Source organism: Centroberyx gerrardi, chromosome 11 (assembly GCF_048128805.1).
Source record: "Centroberyx gerrardi isolate f3 chromosome 11, fCenGer3.hap1.cur.20231027, whole genome shotgun sequence".
Taxonomy (NCBI): domain Eukaryota; kingdom Metazoa; phylum Chordata; class Actinopteri; order Beryciformes; family Berycidae; genus Centroberyx; species Centroberyx gerrardi.
The window spans coordinates 30,458,423-30,479,625 of NC_136007.1; the positions used below are offsets into that span (position 1 = coordinate 30,458,423).

Genomic DNA, 21,203 nt, shown 5'->3' on the forward strand with positions numbered 1-21,203 from the left:
AGACAGTAAAAAGCGTTGTCATGCAGTAGTCATTAGTTTCCGCAGCATCTGACAACAATGCTCATGCTAACACGAACCTGGACAAATGCGTCGTCTGTCCACCACATGCCTTTTTAATGACCAGGAGCTCGTTGTCTCTTGTTACATTGGTAAACGGCCCTGGCCTTGCCTTGGCTTTCGCCATGTCTCCATGTTTCGCTTATTCTCCAGCCCTTTTTGGCAGTTACTTTTGACTGCTACTGTAAAAAAATAAAATAAAATAAAAAAATCTGGATCTAGCTTCGGTGCAGTCACCTTAAACCCCGAACCACCACCACCGACTGAGTTTTCCTGCCCCTACTCCACCAGCTGTCCTGTCCCGTCTTCTCTTCAACTATAAATGCATTTACAGCACTGTAAAGCGGATGTCAATTGCTGGCTTGGCAACGTTCTGAGGTGGTCGCGGAGGTAAAGGTTCAACTCCTGGTCACAATGTCAGGTTTGTCCGTCTCTGTCTCTCTTCGTAAATTACATTTTCTATGTAAATTAGCGTCTTTATTTCTATATAAAAGACCCTAAGATCCGCAAATATCAATCACTTCCGAGCATTTCCTAAAAAAATGCATTCGTTAACACTATCTGGACACGATCCTCATTGAAATCTGCCGCCGCTTAAGTTGCTCAAGGGTTCGAGCCAGCCTCTGATCAACGTCAAATTGCTTTTGAAAACAACTGTTGAGTAGCGGAGTCGGTTTGAAGTCTCAGGCAGCAGGGATTCAACCAGAGCCTTCGCTAGCTGTGCAGAGGTAAACAAGACTCATAGGAGCACCTCAGCAGGAATTCAAAAAGCAAAAGCAAAGGAGAAAATGAAAAGGTCTGCAACATGTTGCAGCGGCTTAAAACAATAACACACTTTGCGAGATAATACTGTTGAAAATGCGGTGACCTTCATGTTTACATTCTGCACCAGTCATGGAAGGACAGGACAGTTTATTCCAACAGGCTCTCAAATTTCACTGGTGTTCCTCTGGTGGGGCATCTTCTGTGAATGGCTTTGAGCAGATTTTACATTGACTGTACCACCGTCCTGACTGGTTGACCCTGAACTCAGGTTGACTGGTTCAGTCTTTCCTCCATCAAAGCTGCATTATGCGAGATTTGTATATAGAAATCCACTGGTCTTATAGCTTAAATCTTTGTGGATGCAATAGAGAACAGCGTCCCATTCCAACTAATTGAGACCCCCGCAGATTCACCAAATTAAATTCTGGTGTCGGTATAGTCACTGGTGGGACATCTTCTCCACACTGGAAGCGAGAAAACCAAAAGTGCTCCGTCCAGAGAAAGCTGGACTTACCAATGATAGGTCTTCTGCCTCTCTCATCCCTTTGGTATCCTTAAAGCATCAAAAGTGTCTGGGTTGGTAAACATGAATGTGCAGTTTACTGTTCCATGATTTCCGAGTAGTGAAGTACTCAAAATTCAAACAGTTACCTCTTACTGCCATTTGGAGCCGCCAGCGTGCAGAAATTCCATTGTGCAACTTTAACAAGTCAACTGATTGTGACTCCAATTCAATTTCATCTGAACTTTAGCTTCATCTCAGCAGCGCCTCTTATCTAAAAGTAGACTTTGGTAGACTCAAATTGTACAACATGAATCCCCTCAAACTCCAGTAGATCACTCATTTCAACAGAAGCCCCCATCCCGCCCCACTGCAAAGAAGCCCAACCAGGATCTATTAATACCAGGCCCCCGGGGCCCGTGAGAAATAGTCCACTTTGGCATTTTAGAATAGCCGAACTTACTTCCTGCCACTTCACACCAGGAGAGCCCCGGGTGGTTCCTCTTTGCGTCCAGCTCTTGTTTCCTTCCTTGCACTGCTTGACACACACACAGACACACACACACACACACACACACACACACAAGGCCTTTAAGAGGGGTTTGTGTCCGGCAGCCACTGTGGCCCGCAGGAGCACACGGATACATGTCAAAGCCTCATTTTATTCTCTCTTTCTGAAAACAGAGGGGGGTTGAAAGAAAAGCTGAAAACACATGGCACCTTTCACCTTTAGGGGCAGCCGGGGAGGAGGGGAAGGCCAGGGTTTGGGAAGGGTGGGGGTGTTTTGAAACATTTGGTCAGTGTCTGGCAGCGACAGGGTAATTGCTGTCGCTGGACAGATAGACAGTGTGTATGTGGTGGTGCATGTGTTCTCCTACTTCTGTTCTTTGTTCTGAGTTTTGGCTGCTCCTCACTTCTTCAAGGCACTTTTAGGTTTAGAATTTGGATTTAGGGTTAGGATTGCAATTAGGATTAGGTTTAAATTAGGGTTAAGGTTAGTTTCGGATTAGGATTTGGGTTTAGGGTTAATGGAATACACCACATTTTTGGGAGACAATCATACATGTGTCCCTGGTAGATCATTGGCTCCAATGCTCCATGCTAACACTTTAGCATACACTATGTGGAGTGATAGTAGGCTATATGCTAACACTTTATCATACACTATGTTGAGTGATAGTAGGCTCCATGCTAACACTTTATCATACACTATGTTGGGTTATAGTAGGCTATATGCTAACACTTTAGCATACACTACCACTGTAGTCGACTAGCATTATCTCAAAAGTGAGAAAATGAGAACTATAAAGCTAAATAACTAATTTTAAATAATACAAAATGTGTACGTGTGTCCATTTCTACACAAGCAGTCAGTGCAGACTTCAGACAAGGCTGAGTCCAGAGCCTGAGCAAGGTCTCTCTGACGTCCAGACAGTTTGAAAAGAAGGAGGAAGGGTGAGAGAGAGGTGGAGGGGAGGAAGAGACCGCTAGGAAAAGAGGAAGCAGGAGGGATGGATGTGTGGACTGAGATGCCCTCGATCTCCCCGGGGCAAAAGCTCTGGAAATGGCTTCGTTGTTCAGAGAAAGTAAGGCAAAGGAGGGAGAGAGAGAGAGAGAGAGAAGAGGAAAAAAAGAGTACAAGAGAAGAGGGAACGGTGAGGGGAAAAAACTGTCTGTGACCTACTGGACAAACAAATTGGTTTGCAGGCAAAATGGATTAAGAGGTTGTGCTGGGGAAAAAAACAAGGGTGACTGATGTTGCAATGTGAGCTCATCCATTTTGAAGGGGGGTGAATTTAGAGGCTTCATGTGGAAGTGTCTTGTGTATTTTCTGTCTGTGTGTGTGTGTGTGTGTCTGTGTGTGTGTGTGTGTGTGTGTGTGTGTGTGCACACGCGCTCGCTCTGCAAGTCAATATTTGTCTGCTTTGCCGCGTCCCTAGACATCCCATTCGGCGCAACAGACCGTAAAGCTGTCAAATGCGACCTGAATATTCTCTGTCTTCATCTGTTTCTCTCTCCCTCTGTCTCTCTCGCACTCTCTCTCACTTCCCTTTGATTTCTTTTTCTCCTCCGTCGATAACAATATCATCGGGAGCAAACATGTTTCCTGTGCTTTCGATGGCTTGTCTTTTTTTTCTTCCCCTCGCAGAGAAGCAAGATTATCTCCTCTTATGGTGTTTGCTCACACCATAAAGCCAATTCTATGCGAGTCTGTCTGTCTGAGAGTTGTGAGGACCAGCAATAACATGTGTCTTAGAGTCACCGCAATGCCATCTGTATAGCTGTATGTACCATATGCAGCTAATTCATGTGTGTCAGGTGCACTGGTGCAGGCACGAATGAAAATGCTTGTCGTGTGTGAAGAGAGGGTTGCATCATTTAGTGTCCTCTCCTGTGTAATTTAGTGTCCTATCCTGTGTAATGAGATTCTTGGTTGGGTAGCTACTGTGTCCTGTCCTGTATCCTTTGTGTCCAGTCCTTTCCATTACTGTGTTTTATCCCGTGTCATGTGTGTACGGTACCATTTGGTGGCCATTGTCTTGTCATGCCACATTTTTGCATGCATTCATCACAAGCAAGGTTTCATTTGATTTCTACCATTATTTACACACTCGTGGGGGGGGGTTTTGTTTTGTGAACATTTTCCAAGATTGGAAACGTAGCGCCATGCTATAGCCTCGAGATGCGTCAAAATTGGTTGCCGTCTGCCAGACATATCCACCATCTGACAGTCAGAATTGCAATGCCTTTTGATCACCATTTATCGTATCATTTTGCGATATTTATTCACAAACAATCGATTCATGTAAAAACAGGCGTCTTAGAGACATCGCAGACAATCACCCATGTAGTTATGCAAAATGGGACACAAAATGATTTGGAACTGGAGAGTTACCAGTTGATGAATAATCAAATAACTATATAAAATGATTCACCCTGACTTGTATCAACTGTAAATAAACTGGCAAATTCTATTTAAAGCAAAACAAAATGTGAACTTGGAAAAACTTTCATGCGATTTGAAACTTGGTCCTCTGAATAGTGATATATTGACACTGTCACTACACTACCTTAACCCGGTCATGTGTGTGTCTACATGGGTGATTGTGCCTTTTTATTTATTTATTTCACTATAATTCCCAGTCTGTGATATCTTCAACATGCCCATTTTTGCGTTAATAATTAATGGTGATCAAAAGATGGCGGCAATCCAATAAAAGTGTGCAAAATGCATATAAAAATGTGGCATGACAAGAAAGTAGCAGTAGTACCTACTAATACAGAGACACACATGACACAGGACAAGACAATACTGGACAGGAGAGTAGGCTTGGGCCGATATTTGATATTATCGTGATATTTCGTGAATATCGTGATATGTCCCGCGATATCGAATATCACCCCCCACTCCTTGCTTAGATCACAATCATACAAGCTTTTAAACTTATAAACCTATAATCTACTAGTGGTAGGACAGTAAAAAAAAACAAAAATAATCATACTTGAAGTTAAAATGTTTTCTTTTTAATTCAAGTGGGTTCCCTTTTCCACAATCAGCAAGTTTTTCGGGAAACTGCAGGAATGAGCCATTGTTTCCTCAAATGAAATTTCTAGGCTGTTGATAATAATAAAGTAATTCTTATTATAGCCTAGAAATGTGATGTAATTTGGAAGAAAATACCCCCCCAAAAAACCTGGGAAAAAAAAAAAAGATAATATTGTATATCGCAATAATATTATATAATATTATTGTGATAATATTGTGTATTGCGATATTTTGGCGGGACAGTATCGCAATATTACATTTCGGATATTGCCCAAGCCTAGCTATGTGCAACTATTTCCTGAAATGCAATAAGAACCGAAACATCTTTCTGAAATCAGTTCAAAACAGTTTTCAAAGCTGTTTTAATATGAATTTTACTTTACCATAATATTATATTGTGAAGATTTTGTGCTCGTAGGGGTTGACGCTGAACTTGGCCAACCCTTGCATGTCGCCATCTGCCAAATGCTTGCCGTATTTCTGTCATTAAGATTTGCGTCACCCTAAAACAGGTGGTGGTAACCTCTATTCCTGCATATAAAAAGGTGTGTAAAATGAGTTAAGGTGGGTTTACCCTCCGGTTTGTAACCCTTACCAATTGTATGCGCGTTTTGCGTGTCTGTGCATGCCGGAGCTGTATAATAATCAAGCCTGTAGTTGTGGCGCCTTATTACGCATCCGTCCTCTGTGTGTGTGTACAGTATGCAAGTGTATGTTTTATTATTTTGAGAGGCGGCCTGGCATGGGCCCATTTTTTTTTTTTGAGCCTTGATAAAAACGTGCTGGGAGCACCGCAGTACACACCTACTCGACTACAGGGTACAGGCAGTACCGCGGCCTGTCCTCTCCAATTGGCAGCCTCTGTGCTGCTGTACCACTGATAAGAGGCTGGTGTAAATAAAACTGTACAGCACGGCTCGTTATAACGTTGAAGGTGGGGGGGGGGGGGGGGGGGGGAGAGAGAGAGAGAGAGAGAGAGCGTGGTGTCTGTACTCATTGTTCTGACAGCATACTGCGTCTGTGTGCGTGTGTGTGTGTGTGTGTGTACTTGTTTTGCTAAGCTTGTGAGAACCAGTTTGAATCTTTAGACCTTCGGAGTGAGGACATTTTTGCGAAGTGAGGTCATTTTTGGGCCGGTCGAGTTTAGGACTAGGACTTGGGTTTAAGGTTAAGATTAGAATTAGGATTCGGTCGGTTAGGGGGTTGCGAGAATGAATGTAGTCAATGGAAGGTCCTCGCAAGTATAGTAATACAAATGTGTGTGTGTGTGTGTGTGTGTGTGTGTGTGTGTGTGTGTGCGGGGGAGGAGGGGGAGGAAGGGGAGGCAGGGGAGGGGGGGGGGCTGTGTGTCTGTGTGTGTTTATGGATTTTTGCTGTTTTTTGGTACTGAGTGTACTGTCTTACGTAAGCCATTTATGTAGGCTCAGTGAACAGCCAGGCTATGTTTTTGTTGGTGACTGTGTTTGTCTGCCTCCCTCCCTCTGTCACACACACACACACACACATACACACACACACTCTCTCTCTTCCTAATCTGTCTGTCTGCCTCGCTCTCTCTCTCGCTCTCTCTCCTGTTTACACTGTTAAAAAGCATTGAGCGTGATATCGGCCCGTCATCGACAGATACACTGTAATTAGCCTCCTAATTTCGCAGTTACACGACACCTGAGAACAGATCATCCAGCCAGTTCCTGCAGGAATATGCGTGCGTATAGGAGGGCAATGTCAAACAGCAGCATTGTCAAAGAACATCTACAGAAAAGCTATCCACTTTTGAATGTTGAAAATCTAAAGTTTTCAGTGTGAGGATTGCATTTTTTACAGATGAAAGAGAAAGTATCGGTGAATTCCACTGGTGCACTGTTATGAGACCAACTTGCAGATGTAGTACACTACCGGTCAAAGGTTTGGACACACCACATTTTTCTTTATTTTTACTATTTTCCACATTTTAAAATAACAGTGTCATAACACTATGAAATGTCACAAATGGAATTATGCAGTGACCAAAAAAGTGTTAAACAAATCAAAACTATCTTATATATTTTAAGTAGCCGCCCTTTGCCTTGATGGAAAGGCAAAGGCTTTGGAAAGAAATTCATACACAGGCATCAACTTCACTATTTATATTTGTCTAAGAAACACATTTCAAGCATTTAAGCAGAAGCCTTTAGATCAAAATGGCTTCAAGATAATGAACTTTTGGCTGGTAGTGTATTTCTGTTATGCTCCAGATTATTTGAACAATGAGTACAATTATTTGGACTAACCCTTACAATCTGCATTGTAGTCAAACTGAGAGAGGCCAGTTTATTTCGACCAGAGCTGTAGTTTGCCACTTTGATTATATGTGTGATGATTTGTCCAGAGTTGCATTTGGCATATTATGCAACAGGCTTATTCTCCCGGAACAGTCAAGCTCCATCGTTGAACCTTTGCCATCAGTCTTGGTTAGGTTTGGTTTGTTTAATGGATGCTAAATAGTGTCATGCCATCTCAGGCAAACAGGCATGTCAGACCATTTGACAACTGATTTTGTCAACTATTGTAGGAAACACAAGTTCATTTCTGTGTTTCAAAGTGTTTTTTCATGTGCCGTTTTTAACTGATGTCAATAGCATGATGATTATCCGGCGAAACAAATTACTAGTATTATGGAGCTCCAGTACCAACATGGTGTCCTACTTTGTGTGTCGCTATGAGGAAACACAGGTTCTCCAACTCTTATAATGTTTAATTCTGCAAAATGGCTTTGATAAAAGATTCTGTTTAGACTGCATTACCCTGAGGAGGGACATCTGTTGCAAACCTTGCATACAATACTCTACCTGGGAAAGTGGGTTGGAACACCAAGTGTCAAATCCAGATCTGGGTATACGCTGACAAAAAAATATTTAGTCTTCCACAAGAGAAGTGGAAAAGCAGGACTCTTGCCCTAAAACAAACAGGGCCTTTCTCTGCCTCTGACAAACTACATATTCTCTTGAATGAGAAGAGCTTCTGAATGGCGGCTTTATGAGATCACATCGCTAAGCTGGATGATGTGAGTGTGTGTGGTGATTGGGTGTGTGTGTGTGTTGTTACACGTGTAGCCGCAGTCTTTACACTGCTCAAACCCACTAACCCCCCAACCAACACACTTACATGATTGTGTTTAGCATGAGGTTGGAGGTTACCGTCTCTCTGGTCTCCGTCTCTGCCATCATGCCATAAAGATGGTTGGTTACATATGCAACCCATGTGCCTTGCACACAGGGAATGAGTGTAATACCAGGTAGGGCACCGCACCATGACACACCACATAGTTGAAATCCTTACAGTCATTTAGGGAACTGGGCAAAAGAGCACTTAGTATGTCAGGGGAAATCACCAGGCAGGGGAATGCACCATCACTCCTCTATGAGGCCTGTGCAATAGAGTAATAGGGAAAGGCTGGTTACACCCCAGGAGACCCTACAGGGAGGACGGTGTGATGTGCCATGTGGGCACCATCATGTCTAGACGGTAAAATCTTGCAAAGTCATTAGGGGAAGCCCAGAGCAGATAACTTTCAATGAAACACCCTTGAATAATGCCTATGAAGTGGCCAGAGTACCTGTACGAAAAGTAGAATACACCATATAATGATAACATAACCTTTGTTTATAGAGCATTTCTCAAAATATCAATAAAAATGTGAGCAATAAATAATGGTATGAGGCAATTTAACTCTCTTTGACATCCTTGCTGTGACCACACACAAACCTTTTGGCTGCCTGTGCTAACTCTAGCATGCAGCTAACATTAGCATGCAGACAAAGTACCACTACTTTGAAAATGTGATACTGACAGAGTAAGAACAAACAAACTCACGTTCCAGTGACCCAGAAAGATCGCAGCTGTAGATAAGAGCAAATGAAAACTAGCTTAGCACTAGTTGCATGCTTGCCAGCTCAAATGAAACAAGGAAAAATCAAATCACCAATAATAGGTCACGACTACAACTTAACGCTATCGCTAACATACACTTACAACATACACCTACTATGCTAATGTTACATCCTCAAACAAAGAAAAAGAAGAAACAATTGCAAAACACAAATCAATCTAATGTTGTAAAAAACAACACTATTTACCTCATCATGGAACCAGGGAGCTCAAAATGAATGTTCTGCTAGCTAGCCAAATGCTTCCCCAAGCAATTTGAATTGTCGCAATAACATGTTGTTTATACTTCCAGCGACCGGCGATCTGTCATCGTTGCGATGGTCGTTGCGCCCATCGCTGAGACTTAAATTGGATTGAACTTTGACCCAATCGCTGGCTCAGTTGTCATGACAACATTATGGAACTCTCTTATCCTAACATCGATTAATTCTCTGAGCTCAAATTAAACAGTAATCAACAGCTCTGGAAGACCGTACTTTTATAATAGACTGTAGAATAAAACATACACTGAGGAGACAATTTATGCTATTTATCTAGACCTGAATACAGAAAATAGATTTACTTGAATGAAACTTCTTATTTAAAAAGAAAGAGTGAAAAATAACATTGCAAAAGCAGTTACATAACATGTACGTACATTAGGCTATTCTGCAGACTGGTTTACAAACTGCATTATTATTATTTTCCTTTCAAATGGTTAAATTTTCAATTAGTGCAATTAAGAAAATATATTTCGTTACATGGCGTTATTAAAAGCAGACTGCAGCAGCTGGTTGACGCGCGGTGGAGGCTTGTAGGCTCCGACTCGCTTTCAGAACGGACACAACAATAAACTTCACAACCTGGGAATATTTGCATTACTTTGAACTGATGGAAGAAAAGGGTAAGAACATTATTGTTACCTGTACATCTGAGAACTGAAAGCACTTGCCAACGTGTTGTGAGCGCTATCCGCTGTTTATTTTTTAGACCAGACATGATCAGTCAAGGCTGCCTCTGTGATCATACTAGTTTACCATAAAGACGATCAGACCCCGAATAAATGAAAGCTGCTTGTTAAGTAGATAACAGATAAGTAGATAACAGCAGTGTACTCGGTGATGATTTCTATAGCCTACTAGTGAGAACATCACCAGAAGACATAAAGGTTGTGAAGTTTTTAAGCGGGTAACTTGAAAGCACTCAACTGGGTTATTTTTAATAAAGACTAACTTAGTAAAGTGCTACAACTACTTGCTATTTAGAACTACAGTAACAAATAAAGTAACTAGATGAGAGCAAATGACTGAACCTCTGCGATGCATTCTATAATCGCTCTAGTGTTTATAGTTTTTATGAGCAACAGCGTCCAAAATCAAAGTTGAGCGATGATGGAATGTTGGTGACTTTGTAGCGATGTCCATCGGGCGATCATAAATCACTGTACTATAAACTGCCCTTAAAGGTTACTACCACAGACATTTCAGACCTGTCCGTTCAACAAGGACCTAATGAAAACCCTACAATCTCTTAGACACATCAGCACATGGAGATGTTTATCCTTCTGGCGAGCAGAAAAGGTTGCAGAAAATGAAGAAAATGTTGCTCTATCAAGGGGATGTGGGGTCTGTAAAGAGAGAAGAGAGGTCAAGTGTATAAGTACTAAGGAACCTTTGTGCCACTCTCCGCTACCAGGCTTTGCAGGTTTACTTAATTGCCAGGGAACCTTCTCTCTCTCTCTCTCTCTCTCTCGCTGCTTCTCTGTTTTACTGCTCTTATTTTGAAACAACACAGCCACACTGCCCTGCAACAACAGTTGTGCAATATTTGTGAGAGGGAAGCGAAAAGGGAAGCGGCTTCAGTGGCATGTGGCACCTGACCGCCCCCCCCCCCCCCCCCCCCCCCCATCCCCACCCCACCCCACCCAACACACACACACACACACACACACACACACGTCAGTTGTGCAACATTCATTATGTCAGCCAAGGGCTGAATCTGTGGCAATGTGATACAGGACTCCCCACTAATGGGGGAGGGGGGGAGGTTTCTTTTGGAGACTCCTTTATATTTGTTTTTCTTTGGGTTGTGTGATATTTCATTTTCATATTAACTTTTACAGTTTTCATTCATTCTGAGTTTCCCTGGTGTGCCGTAGTGGGATGTCACCTCACCCTTGATGTTTGTTGTTCTTCTAGGTGACTGGAAATCATGCTTTCTAAGGCATCTAAGACAGATAATTGGAGAACAGCTTCATTTTTAGGTTGAAAATCATATGCCTGTAGATTCTACATTTGGTTTTTGAATGGCTCCGTGGTGCCTGGTTTGTGTGTGTGTGTGTGTGTGCAGGGTGAGCTGTTATTTAGGACATTTGTGAGGAGAGTAACAGTTGATGTCAAGAAGGTGGCTCCTGCGCCCCGGTTCCCCCTGCTTTCCCCGACCAGCAAGTTCACCCGCTTACGATCAAAGAGGCCTTGAGATTTATCGCTTTAATTTGGCAGCGGGATGGGGTGGCGGCGGCTGTTTCCAAGCGGAGGGCCCCCACCGTCAGCGCGTAGCCGGCTAGCTAGGGCGACGGGCATCTCGCTGGGTGGCTGCCTGGCTGTGCACCCTGGATTCCTGCACCCCCACTCCCCCCCGTGCCCCGTGGTGACCTCTACACCACTACGTTCTCCTTGAAGCGAGGCACCATGCAGGCGTTTCCTGACAATTTATGTCCTTGTGCCACAAGCAGGGGCATGCCCCGCACTAAAATCTCATCCCTGGCCCATTTAGCACACGCCTTTGGCCTCCCAGAAGACTGGTTTAGAGTGTTGCACCACTGTCTGTGAGGCCTAGCGGGGTTGTGTCACTGCTGCGATCTGTGCTTTTTCTCCTAGTCGAAAAAGAAACCGCTACACTTGGAAAAAACGCGCATTAACTTTGAGCCTTTGCTTTAGTCTGCCATGCCTGCAATGCATGATGGGGTCGGGGGGCTGGCACTCTGTACGGTCATAAAATTGTCCCCGTTGTTTCCGGCAAGGTCAGTCAATAAACTCAATCAATGAATGAAAGGTTTTCAAATCCGGCAGTGAGTCAAACGTAGGTGGGCATAGCAACCATAGCATGAAAAAATAATAAGTATAGTTGGTGCAACAATGATGAATCAGGGAGTATAAAGGAACAACAGAGGGACTATCTGATTAATGCAAATGGGAGACATCAGGGGGTGGGTTGGTGGGGGGAATTCTGTCTACATCTCCACTACGTGTCTTGTTCTCCAAAGGTTAAGTGGCTCTTTTTGCCGGCTAATTCGGCCATATGCTCGCCTGTGCATTTGACACAGGCGCGCCATACGCTCGCGCTGCAAATTACAGCTCTCGAGTAACGCAGCCGATTTAAAAAAAAAAACAAGGCGCCGCTCGCCGCCTCTGCCCGTTTCGTATAGAGGGTCGGACCCCGTGCTTATCGCGGGCAAATCTAGGGGATGTGCTGGCTTTAAAGGTCACATTACAGGGACTTATGCTCTAGTCACGCTGAATTGTGCAGCGCACCATCTTTTGCATAACTTGTTGCATAAGCGCTCAACTGGCAGGCACACTCTGTCATGCACGGCCCGCGTGTCGTTTCTGCTTTTGGTACGGCTTATTACAGTACAGGCCGTTCCCTAATGTCACTGCGGTTGCAAAACCCACAAGCCATCTCCCTGACTTTTTTTTTTTTTTTTTCTTTTTTCTTTTTTTCTGTCATCTAAGAATTGGCTTCCTGTTTTCATTGTGTTCTCTCTCTCTCTCTGGAGGTGTCGTAACCCGGGAGGCTGTGCCAAGAACAAACCAAGGTCTGGTTTGGAGAGATCGCTCTGTGCTTGCTTTGGGAACAGCCACACATACACACAAAGACACACAAACTCATACACACATTATCCAGATGTTAAGCAGGTGTGTGTGTGGTGTGCGTGCTCTACGTGCGTGTTCATGCGTGTGTGTGATGTGTGATGTGTATGGCATGTACAGTACTTTTTGCCAAACCATAAAAAGTAATTGCCTGGGCCTGATCTGATCTACTCCTCAGGAGCACCCTGTATCTGTGCATGCCAAGTTGTTGTCTCTCACTGTTGTACAAGGTTGTACACATTGATAAAGTAACTGTATAGGTGAACTTGGCGATCCCCACCATAGCTCAAGGCCTGTGTACCTGATCTACTTGTGTAAACGGTGCAGGCTGCAAGGAATACTTAAGGATTACTATACGATTATTAAATGCAATGAGTCTACGAAACAGATGAGTGTAGCTTGCACACACACTATATTTATTCCGATCCATACTTTGACATAGAGAGTGACATGCACCATTCACACCATCCCATATACTACCTGTCTGCTGTGCAAAGCATTGTACTTCATGGTCAAAACAACCATGAATATAGGGAAGTTGCTGAATAACACTTGCAGAATAACAGAGTAGAACGAATAACACCAATCTGTGTTTCCAGAAAATGGCCCATGCACACTGAGTATGTCACATGACTATCACTATTGATGGACTATGAAATTTGGGCTACTTAGCCTACAGCCAGTATGTATAAGGAGGGAGATGACACTGCCTGTCAGTAGTCGCATATTCATGAAATTTGAAGCTGTCAGCTGTATCTAACCGGTCTGAAGGCTTATAATTCAACAAATTATAAACTCATAAATCATTTGTTACAACCTAACCCGCTAATCAAATTGTGAAAAATATGAATCCGTGCATCCAATATGAAAGATGATGAAATCCCGATGGTCTCAGGCTTCATGTAACACGGCGTTGGACTGTGACACTACAGTATTTCTGTGCCACCTTTCAATTTCCTGTTGTCATTACGCTGCCAAACCACATACTGTTCATGTTTGTTTTTTTAAGTCAAAGGTACAGGAGCCAAAAAAGTGTCTGAGCATAGCTGGCGGAGGAGGAACTTACTGAAACAGTGAACGCTCTCTATTCATTTATTTTGTTAATAAAGCTTTTGGATATTTCCGTATTTGGACAATATATTTTGGAAAAAGTTTCACCCTCTCTATTTGTTTAAAGTGGTAATCTGCAAGATCTTCATTTTTACTCCACCAAGGAGTTTATGTTTTTGCCTGTTAGTCTGTTTTTCTGTCTGTCTCTCAGCAGGATATCTCAAAAACGTATAAACGGATTTCTATGAAATTTGGTGGACAGATAGGCCTTAGCCCAAGGAATAATTGATTCGATTTTGTTGAATATTCACATCTGTTTTTTCTGCCATTAGACGATTATAATATAATACGATAACGGAGACAGAGACATGATTCCAAATTCCAAGGGTTGGTTTGCAGAGTCGAAAAATCAATTTAGCTGAACATTTAAGTGATAGCAATGATGTCTTTTATTTTGTCTCCATCTTTGTTGCTCAGCGCTCATTGCTGTGGTGTTTCTGCACTGCACTTCCCAGAGATCACCTGTCAATCAAAAAGTGTGTCCAGTACTGTGACGTCTTTTTCCTTGGATCGATTATTGCTTTAAAATAAAGCACAAATGTACATATTTGTCTCTTTTGTCTCTTGTTGTTATCCAGCTGGTGAGAAGGCCATAGTATGTGACCAGTGTGGCGCCCAGTTCCAGACAGAGGAATCCCTGGAGGCTCACCGGCAGATCCACACCGGTAGGAACACACACAGATATATCATCATGTCACATCATCACATCATGCCACACAAATGTGTTCATTGACACGGAAAGACATATACTTCCCCATCAAGGTTGCAACACATATGTGTCTTTGTACACAGCATTTACACTCTCACACATGCATTCTGTCTGTGTATGACATTATCAGGTTTGATATTGCCGTCCAAATACTGATATGTGGAATTGGCTGTAGAAAACGTAATGTTTCTGCTTCTTTTTAAGAGTGCAGCGAAAAATAGTCCAAAAATAGTCAAACAAACTCCCAAAATTTCCTAAGTACTGAATCGGATCAAATTAAAATCGAGAAGCATCAAGAATCATTCCATTAAATGGTAACCCTACGAAACGAAATTGCATTGAATCATGAGGTCCCCGCTGATTCCCACCTCCAATCTGTTTATTTGTGTATTTGTACGTGCCAGCACGCATGTGTGTGTGTTGGTGTTCGTGGGGGTGGGAGGGGGATGTCATTCGCCCTTCTCCAGCTTGCTTGAGCGATGGATTGACAGATAGATAGATCACATCGTCTTGGATTAGTCCCTCTGGCCCTAAATCAAGGCAGACCCCACAGTAATCAACAAACTGGGAAACTTGGCAGGCTAACGTTGTTTATCAGTGTTCACTATGAAGATGAGAAAGGAGAGGAGGACGGTCTAGGTGCCAAGATGTAAATAGGAAGAAGTAAATCCCCCTTGCAGCAGATGCGTGATGGTCCAAAAAAGCCCAATGTTGTTGATGAAGCCTTTAATTTAGGGGAAAGAATTGTCTAAGGTTTCCCCCGTTTGGTTTTGGAGACGGTGTGCTTGGGGCGAGGGTATGCCCAGAGTATTTTGTGTGTGTGTGTGTGTGTGTGTGTGTAAGACCTTAGGGCTTAGTCATAGTCATAGCCATACCTCTCTGTGGCTTGGCTTGTCTGTCCAGATTTTCACTCGACGTTCAACATTTGGAACAATCACTTCCAGATTCTGGACAATTGCCCGACAGTTATCTCCCCCCCCCCCCCCCCCCTTTATTTTCAAAAATGAGACAAGGGAAAAGCAGACCGCCAACGTGTATTCCAGCCAGAAACTGATCTCTCCCCCCCCAAAAAAATAGCTGCATTGCTCGACACATCATCATTAACATCATCATCTTGTTCTTCATCCTCCATCTAAAAGCCGTGACCCCCTCAGGCTCCCGGTAGCAGCTCCCATTGGGTGGCCCCACTTCTTTTTCTTTCTTCCATGCGTGTCTCGGGGGCTGGCTAGCCTCTTTTGACCCCCCCCCCCCATATTTGCGAGGGGATAGGTAGGCGGGGGGTTAGTCCTGAGGGCCATGCCCTCAGCCAATCGGCTCGCCGGAGGTAAAGAAGGGTTAAACGAGGCTAATGATCCAACAGCCATAACAGCGGAAAGGAGCGCTCTAAATATAGGCATTCCAGTCTGGAGCGAATGGAAGGGGTGGAGGGGCCGCGGCAGCCCCAGCCAGGGCCAGACCAGACTTCCTGCCAGGCAACTGGAGCAGCAGCAGCGGTAGCAATAGTAATACTAATCATCCATGTCCTGACTCCCTCTGACGTCCCATCGGGATCGGAGTTTGAAAAATGGGCTCCAGTGAAACACGACTAGGGCCAGTTTGCTGTTGCGCTTATTCTTTTTAAGTAGGGATGGGATGATACGTTTATCTCACGATACGATTCCATACACAATATGAGGGTCACGATTCAATACAACCACAATACGATGTGATAAATAAAAGTTCAGTGACAACAAAGTCTGACTGTGCAGAATTATGCTTATTTCTGAGACACAAATGTTTGTAGAAATGGCATTGGCTTGCTAGCATATAAACAACAATTTAAAAATGTCATTACAAAGTGTAAATAATATAATTTGGATGGAGAGCTTATTAAATTGTCATGGTCAAGCGTCTCATTTGTGATTACTACAAAATTATATGCAGCTTAATTTTTCTGCCCCACGATGCGTATTGTCAAATTTTTGTACTGTGATATATTGAATTTCGATATATTGTCCCATCCCTATTTTTAAGATATATCCTTAGCAGTATAGTGAGGCAAAGTCTGATGTCCTTTTCTAGGCTTTAAAGTTAGCATTTCTGTTAGCATTTAATGTGTAGTCCAAAATCCCCATGTAAAATATGAATGGGATTTGCAAGAAACGCCCCCCCAATAAATACGTGCTACACACAGGCTTAGCTATACTATGTTTTGTTCTGTGAATTAAAACACATTAAGTAACATCACTTTTGTGAATTATCGTCCTATTACTTTTTATATCGATTGTTGCTAGCAAAATGCTAATCATTTGGGAAAGGGGACTACAACAGCAGTTAGCTTGCTAGCAACAACTGGTAAACACAACTGCAATAGAACTACAACTACTAACAACAAGGCAACTATAACTATATATGCACAACTATAATAACCATTCAATACAACACTATGAAAATCTTAATGTACAACACAGTCAGGACAAGAAGTTGCTCATAAGCTCTGCATCAAAGCAATGCATCGGTGCCATTGTACTCCACTTTCCCCGGTGATTAGCATTTCATGAGCAAAATATTTTATTAAAAGTAACAAAAAGATCAAAATTCACAAAGTTGATGCTCTTTTTTGTCATTTAAAAAATACAAACTTCATGGTATCAAACAGCTTGAAATTAGCTGCTGTCTTGGCTAACAAAGACACCCTAAATAAAAAAGACAGAGTTTAATTTGGTCTTAAATTTAATTACAGGCGCCATTAAAAGGTCTTAAAGTCTAAAATTTGGCTTTTGGAAACAGATACTCTGATCTAACTACTTACTGTGTTCCAGTATTCTCAAAATTGCACTGATAACCCAAGGGGGGGCGCTACAGTTAAAGGTGAAATGTTTGTTACTTGCTGGCCCAGACGGGGGCCTGCATTATTCGCAGGGGACGACATGTTTACTGTTGCCTTGTTTCTCTCTGTGTGTGTGTGTGTGCGTGTGTGCGCGCGTGTGCTGTTGCATATAGTGACATTCAGAGGCAGGTGAGGTATTATTCATATGTCGAGCTCAACAGTGAGCCGAGCAACTGCGCTCAACCACCTGCTCCGTTTCCGGCAACAGCAGTGCCTGGTAAAGAGATGCGAGTGAGGGAGGTAACAATGTCTCTCTCTCTCTCTCTCTCTCTCTCGCTCTCTCTCTCTCTGTGTCTCTATCTCTCTTTCTCTCATCACATGAAAAAGGAGTTTAACTTTGAAGTAACTAAATCACAATGACAAAGGCAGCCACACAGGAGACTGTGCTATATCAATTGGCAATAGAGATTAGCAAAACGAGGATTTATTTATAGAAAAATAGTCGCTGATTAGTACTTTAACATGCTGGGCACAATAAACAGCAGGTCATACAGTGTCCGTACAGTACCCGAAACACAAAAGGCAGAACATCAGAGTTGCGGGGGAGTAGGGGAGGGGAGGGGGGGGTGCTGTTGACCAATCAAAGCCAGATTTGATCTCAGCCTGCCTCTTGGCAGCGTTCGGCCTCTTGGCTAATGTTCTCCGATGACAATATTTGGCCTCTGAAGCTGTAGCCGCTTCTTGCTGCTTTTGAATGGGCACCATTGTGGCATCTCCTCTGTTTGGCCCCGGTCAGCTGCACTCTGACTCAACCTCTCTCTCCCTCTCTCTCTCCCTCTCTCTCTCTCTCTCTCTCTCTCTCTCTCTCTCTCTCTCTCTCTCTGTCTCTCTCTCTCTCTCTCTCAGCCCATATCAGACAGTTTCGGAGGATTAGATTTATATATTCAGTGCTGCTCGGTATGTCGTCCACCTTTTTGTTACCGAACTCCTCTCTCCCCATATGGGATATACACTGGGTGGTTATCCAAAACCGTGGGGTAGTCCGGAGGCCGTCGGGGCATTCCTGAAGTTGTCGTCATTCCTAACGGACAAGGTCCTTTGGCAGCGGGGAAAACTGGCCCGGGATGCCAAGGGAGCTAGCAAGCAAAACATCATGTGGCTGTGTTTACCCGCTGCAACTCGTGCAAACTCATACGCACGCACACATGCAAACTGCAAAATCTCACCTTCTTTGGCAGTGTATTGCGACATGACACTGAGACACACACACACACACATAGAAATCCAGGCATCCCTGTGTTCAGGAGCCAAAGTCACTTGTGAGTTGCATTACAGCTACTGACGGCTAATTTTTGCCACATATTTCCCCAAATTGGGTGGCATTGTATCAAAATCTCTCACTAAATTGGGACTGGCCTGGAGGGTTTTAGCAAGTTAACAAAGAACACAGTCTGTCTGGCTTTAATGGGGCTCTCATGGCCTTAAAGGAGGATAGCAGTGTCATGTAGAGTTACTTCTGTCTGCATTGACGTCAGCCAATCATTTTGCAGCGCGTGCTGCACGTAATTAGATGTTTTAACATTTGTTTTTGCATCGTTTTAAAAAAATACAAACTTTCAAATCTACCTTGAAATGATCTGCTGTCAAAGACGGCCTAAATAAAAAAGACAATGCCACTGTCGATCTGTCTCTCTGTCTCTATGCCTCTATCTCTCTGGCTGCCTGCCTTTCTCTCTTCCTTTTCCTCTGATTTTTTTTTTTTGCAGTTTGATTCATAGCTGTAATATTCTTATTGGTAAAAACCACCACACTCACGCTCCGGTTGATTAAGCTTAAGCTCGGCGCGTAAAACCGAAAGGTCATCATATCAACACACAGAAAGTGGTTTGTGCTCAAGAAAGTGAGAGGAAAAAAAAAGATTTGTGATTACTTCATTTTTCTGTCTTGGGTTTTATTTTTCAATGCAGATTAAAAAAGTGCAGATTTCAGTGCAGATGTACAGAAACTGGTTCCAGTGCCTGCCTTGATGAAACATCTGTGTGTGTCCAAGTGCATGCTTTCTAATTTGAAATCTGCACTTTTTAATCTGCACAATCAGCCCACTGTCTGTATTTTGAGCAGTACTATTCAACCAGAGCTGAGAGGAATGGTGGAAGTGATGGGGATTACATTGCTCCCATGTGACACATGCAGAAATGTTTTCTGATTTCCAGTCCATGGGCCTTGGAAGAATTTGTTGTTTGTGTTCCTGTTTATATATGAATCCTCACACACACACACACACACACACACACACACGCACAAGCAGCAGCGCCGGAGAAAATCCAGATATAATGGGAAGGGGAGGCTACTCCCTTACTCTTTCTCTCTCTCTCTCTTTCGTTCTCTCTTTATCTCCCTCCGTCCTTTTTTTAAAGTCTTGTAATACGGGGAAAATATGCAAACCATGGAGTGGCAATAGTGGGTTTAGCCAGTGGGAACACAGCGTGATTCCAGCAGGCCTCGGCCGCAGAGTAAACACTTTCTTTTCTCAAGCCAGAAATAGTTTGGCTGGAGAGCGCAACGGGAAGGGAGGGAGGGAGGGAGAGGGAGAGAGAGACAGAAAAAGAGAGAGACAGGAGAGGAGAGGGGAGGAGGGAGAACAACATGGCCGGGTTATGATGGCTTAAAAAAAAAAAAAAAAAAGCCTCTTTGGTCATTTCTTTCTTTCACTGTTCCACCCCTCTTTTCTAGGGTATCTTTTTTTACCCCCCCCCCGTAAAGTGTTCACACTGGTGGCCTCCCAATCAGTCACCTCACACACACACACACACACACACACACACACACACACACACACACACACACAGTCCTCTCATGTCACTCAGGCAAATTAGGCCAATGCTAGCACTACACAGGGGTCACGTCAAAAGTGTCGATTGTCTCAATCACATTAGGCCAGCACTGGCATCTGTTTAGCATTTAGTTAATTGTGATGTTATTAAGTTGTCAGTGAGCATTAGGCCGGCGATAAGCAAAGCAAATATTCTCCCAGCCCAGGCGGTGGTACACATATGTGCAGGCACTCACACACACACACACACACACACACACACACACACAAGGCACACAGCCTCTGCATGGAAGCGATTTAATCCCAACTACCGATCGCTCTCAGCCTCGGCTAGCTGTTTACATGAAATCAACGTTACGTAAATAAAATAACCATGTGCACATGCCGTTTTCACTCCTCTCCGCCACCCACCAACGCTTTCCTCTCATCCCTGAAGGTCAGCCGCGCGTTAGCACGGTGACTTCTGACCGCCAGCATCCCCTCCCTCCTGTCGGCGTCATCTGGCGAGCCGAAACGCCGATTAGTGCAAGGCTATGGCGTTCGACGGCGTATTTCAGCATCCCCATTCATTATTGAGCAAGCTGGCCCATGGTCGGCGGGCAGATTAGCCGTCTGTCTGCGCCTGGCTGGCCGGCGAGCTCGCAGAGGGCACCCAGGGTCACAACACGTATCGGGTGCCACGTTCACCCTGCCACCATACAGAGCACCATACAGGAGAAGATGGAGCTTTTGTTCTGAGCTGCTAAAATACTCATAAAACACATTACATTTGCAGCTGCACTCAAACACATGTATGTGTCCTTCATGCATATACAGTATATTGATATACAGTACAAAGAGCTGGATCTACTGTGACTGTCTTGGACAAAAAAAAAAGGATTTCAACGGAATTACCCTTTTTTTTTACTTCATCAATTTGCCTACAAAAATATTCAATTGAGATTTATTAAGTGGGGTAGAGTTATTGCTACAAGTTAGTTGCAATCCAACCTGGCAACATTTTGTGACCATATGACCTGACTTTGATTGCTTAAATACAAGGGATGGGATAATATATCGAAATTCAATATATCACAATACAAAAATGTGACAA

The 21,203-nt window shown here is 43.5% G+C and overlaps 1 protein-coding gene across 2 annotated transcripts in view; it reads left to right on the plus strand.

The window, feature by feature from the left end:
* The window catches only part of zbtb16a (zinc finger and BTB domain containing 16a), a 136,675-nt gene that overhangs the window by 68,205 nt on the left and 47,267 nt on the right, over positions 1–21,203 (plus strand). The window contains exon 3 of one of the 2 annotated variants that reach the window (XM_071926969.2): positions 14,338–14,424. The exons of the other annotated variant lie outside the window; for it this stretch is intronic. Coding sequence (XP_071783070.1) covers positions 14,338–14,424 — 87 coding nt within the window. The remainder of the gene's footprint in view (positions 1–14,337; positions 14,425–21,203) is intronic. 2 annotated transcript variants of the gene reach the window in all.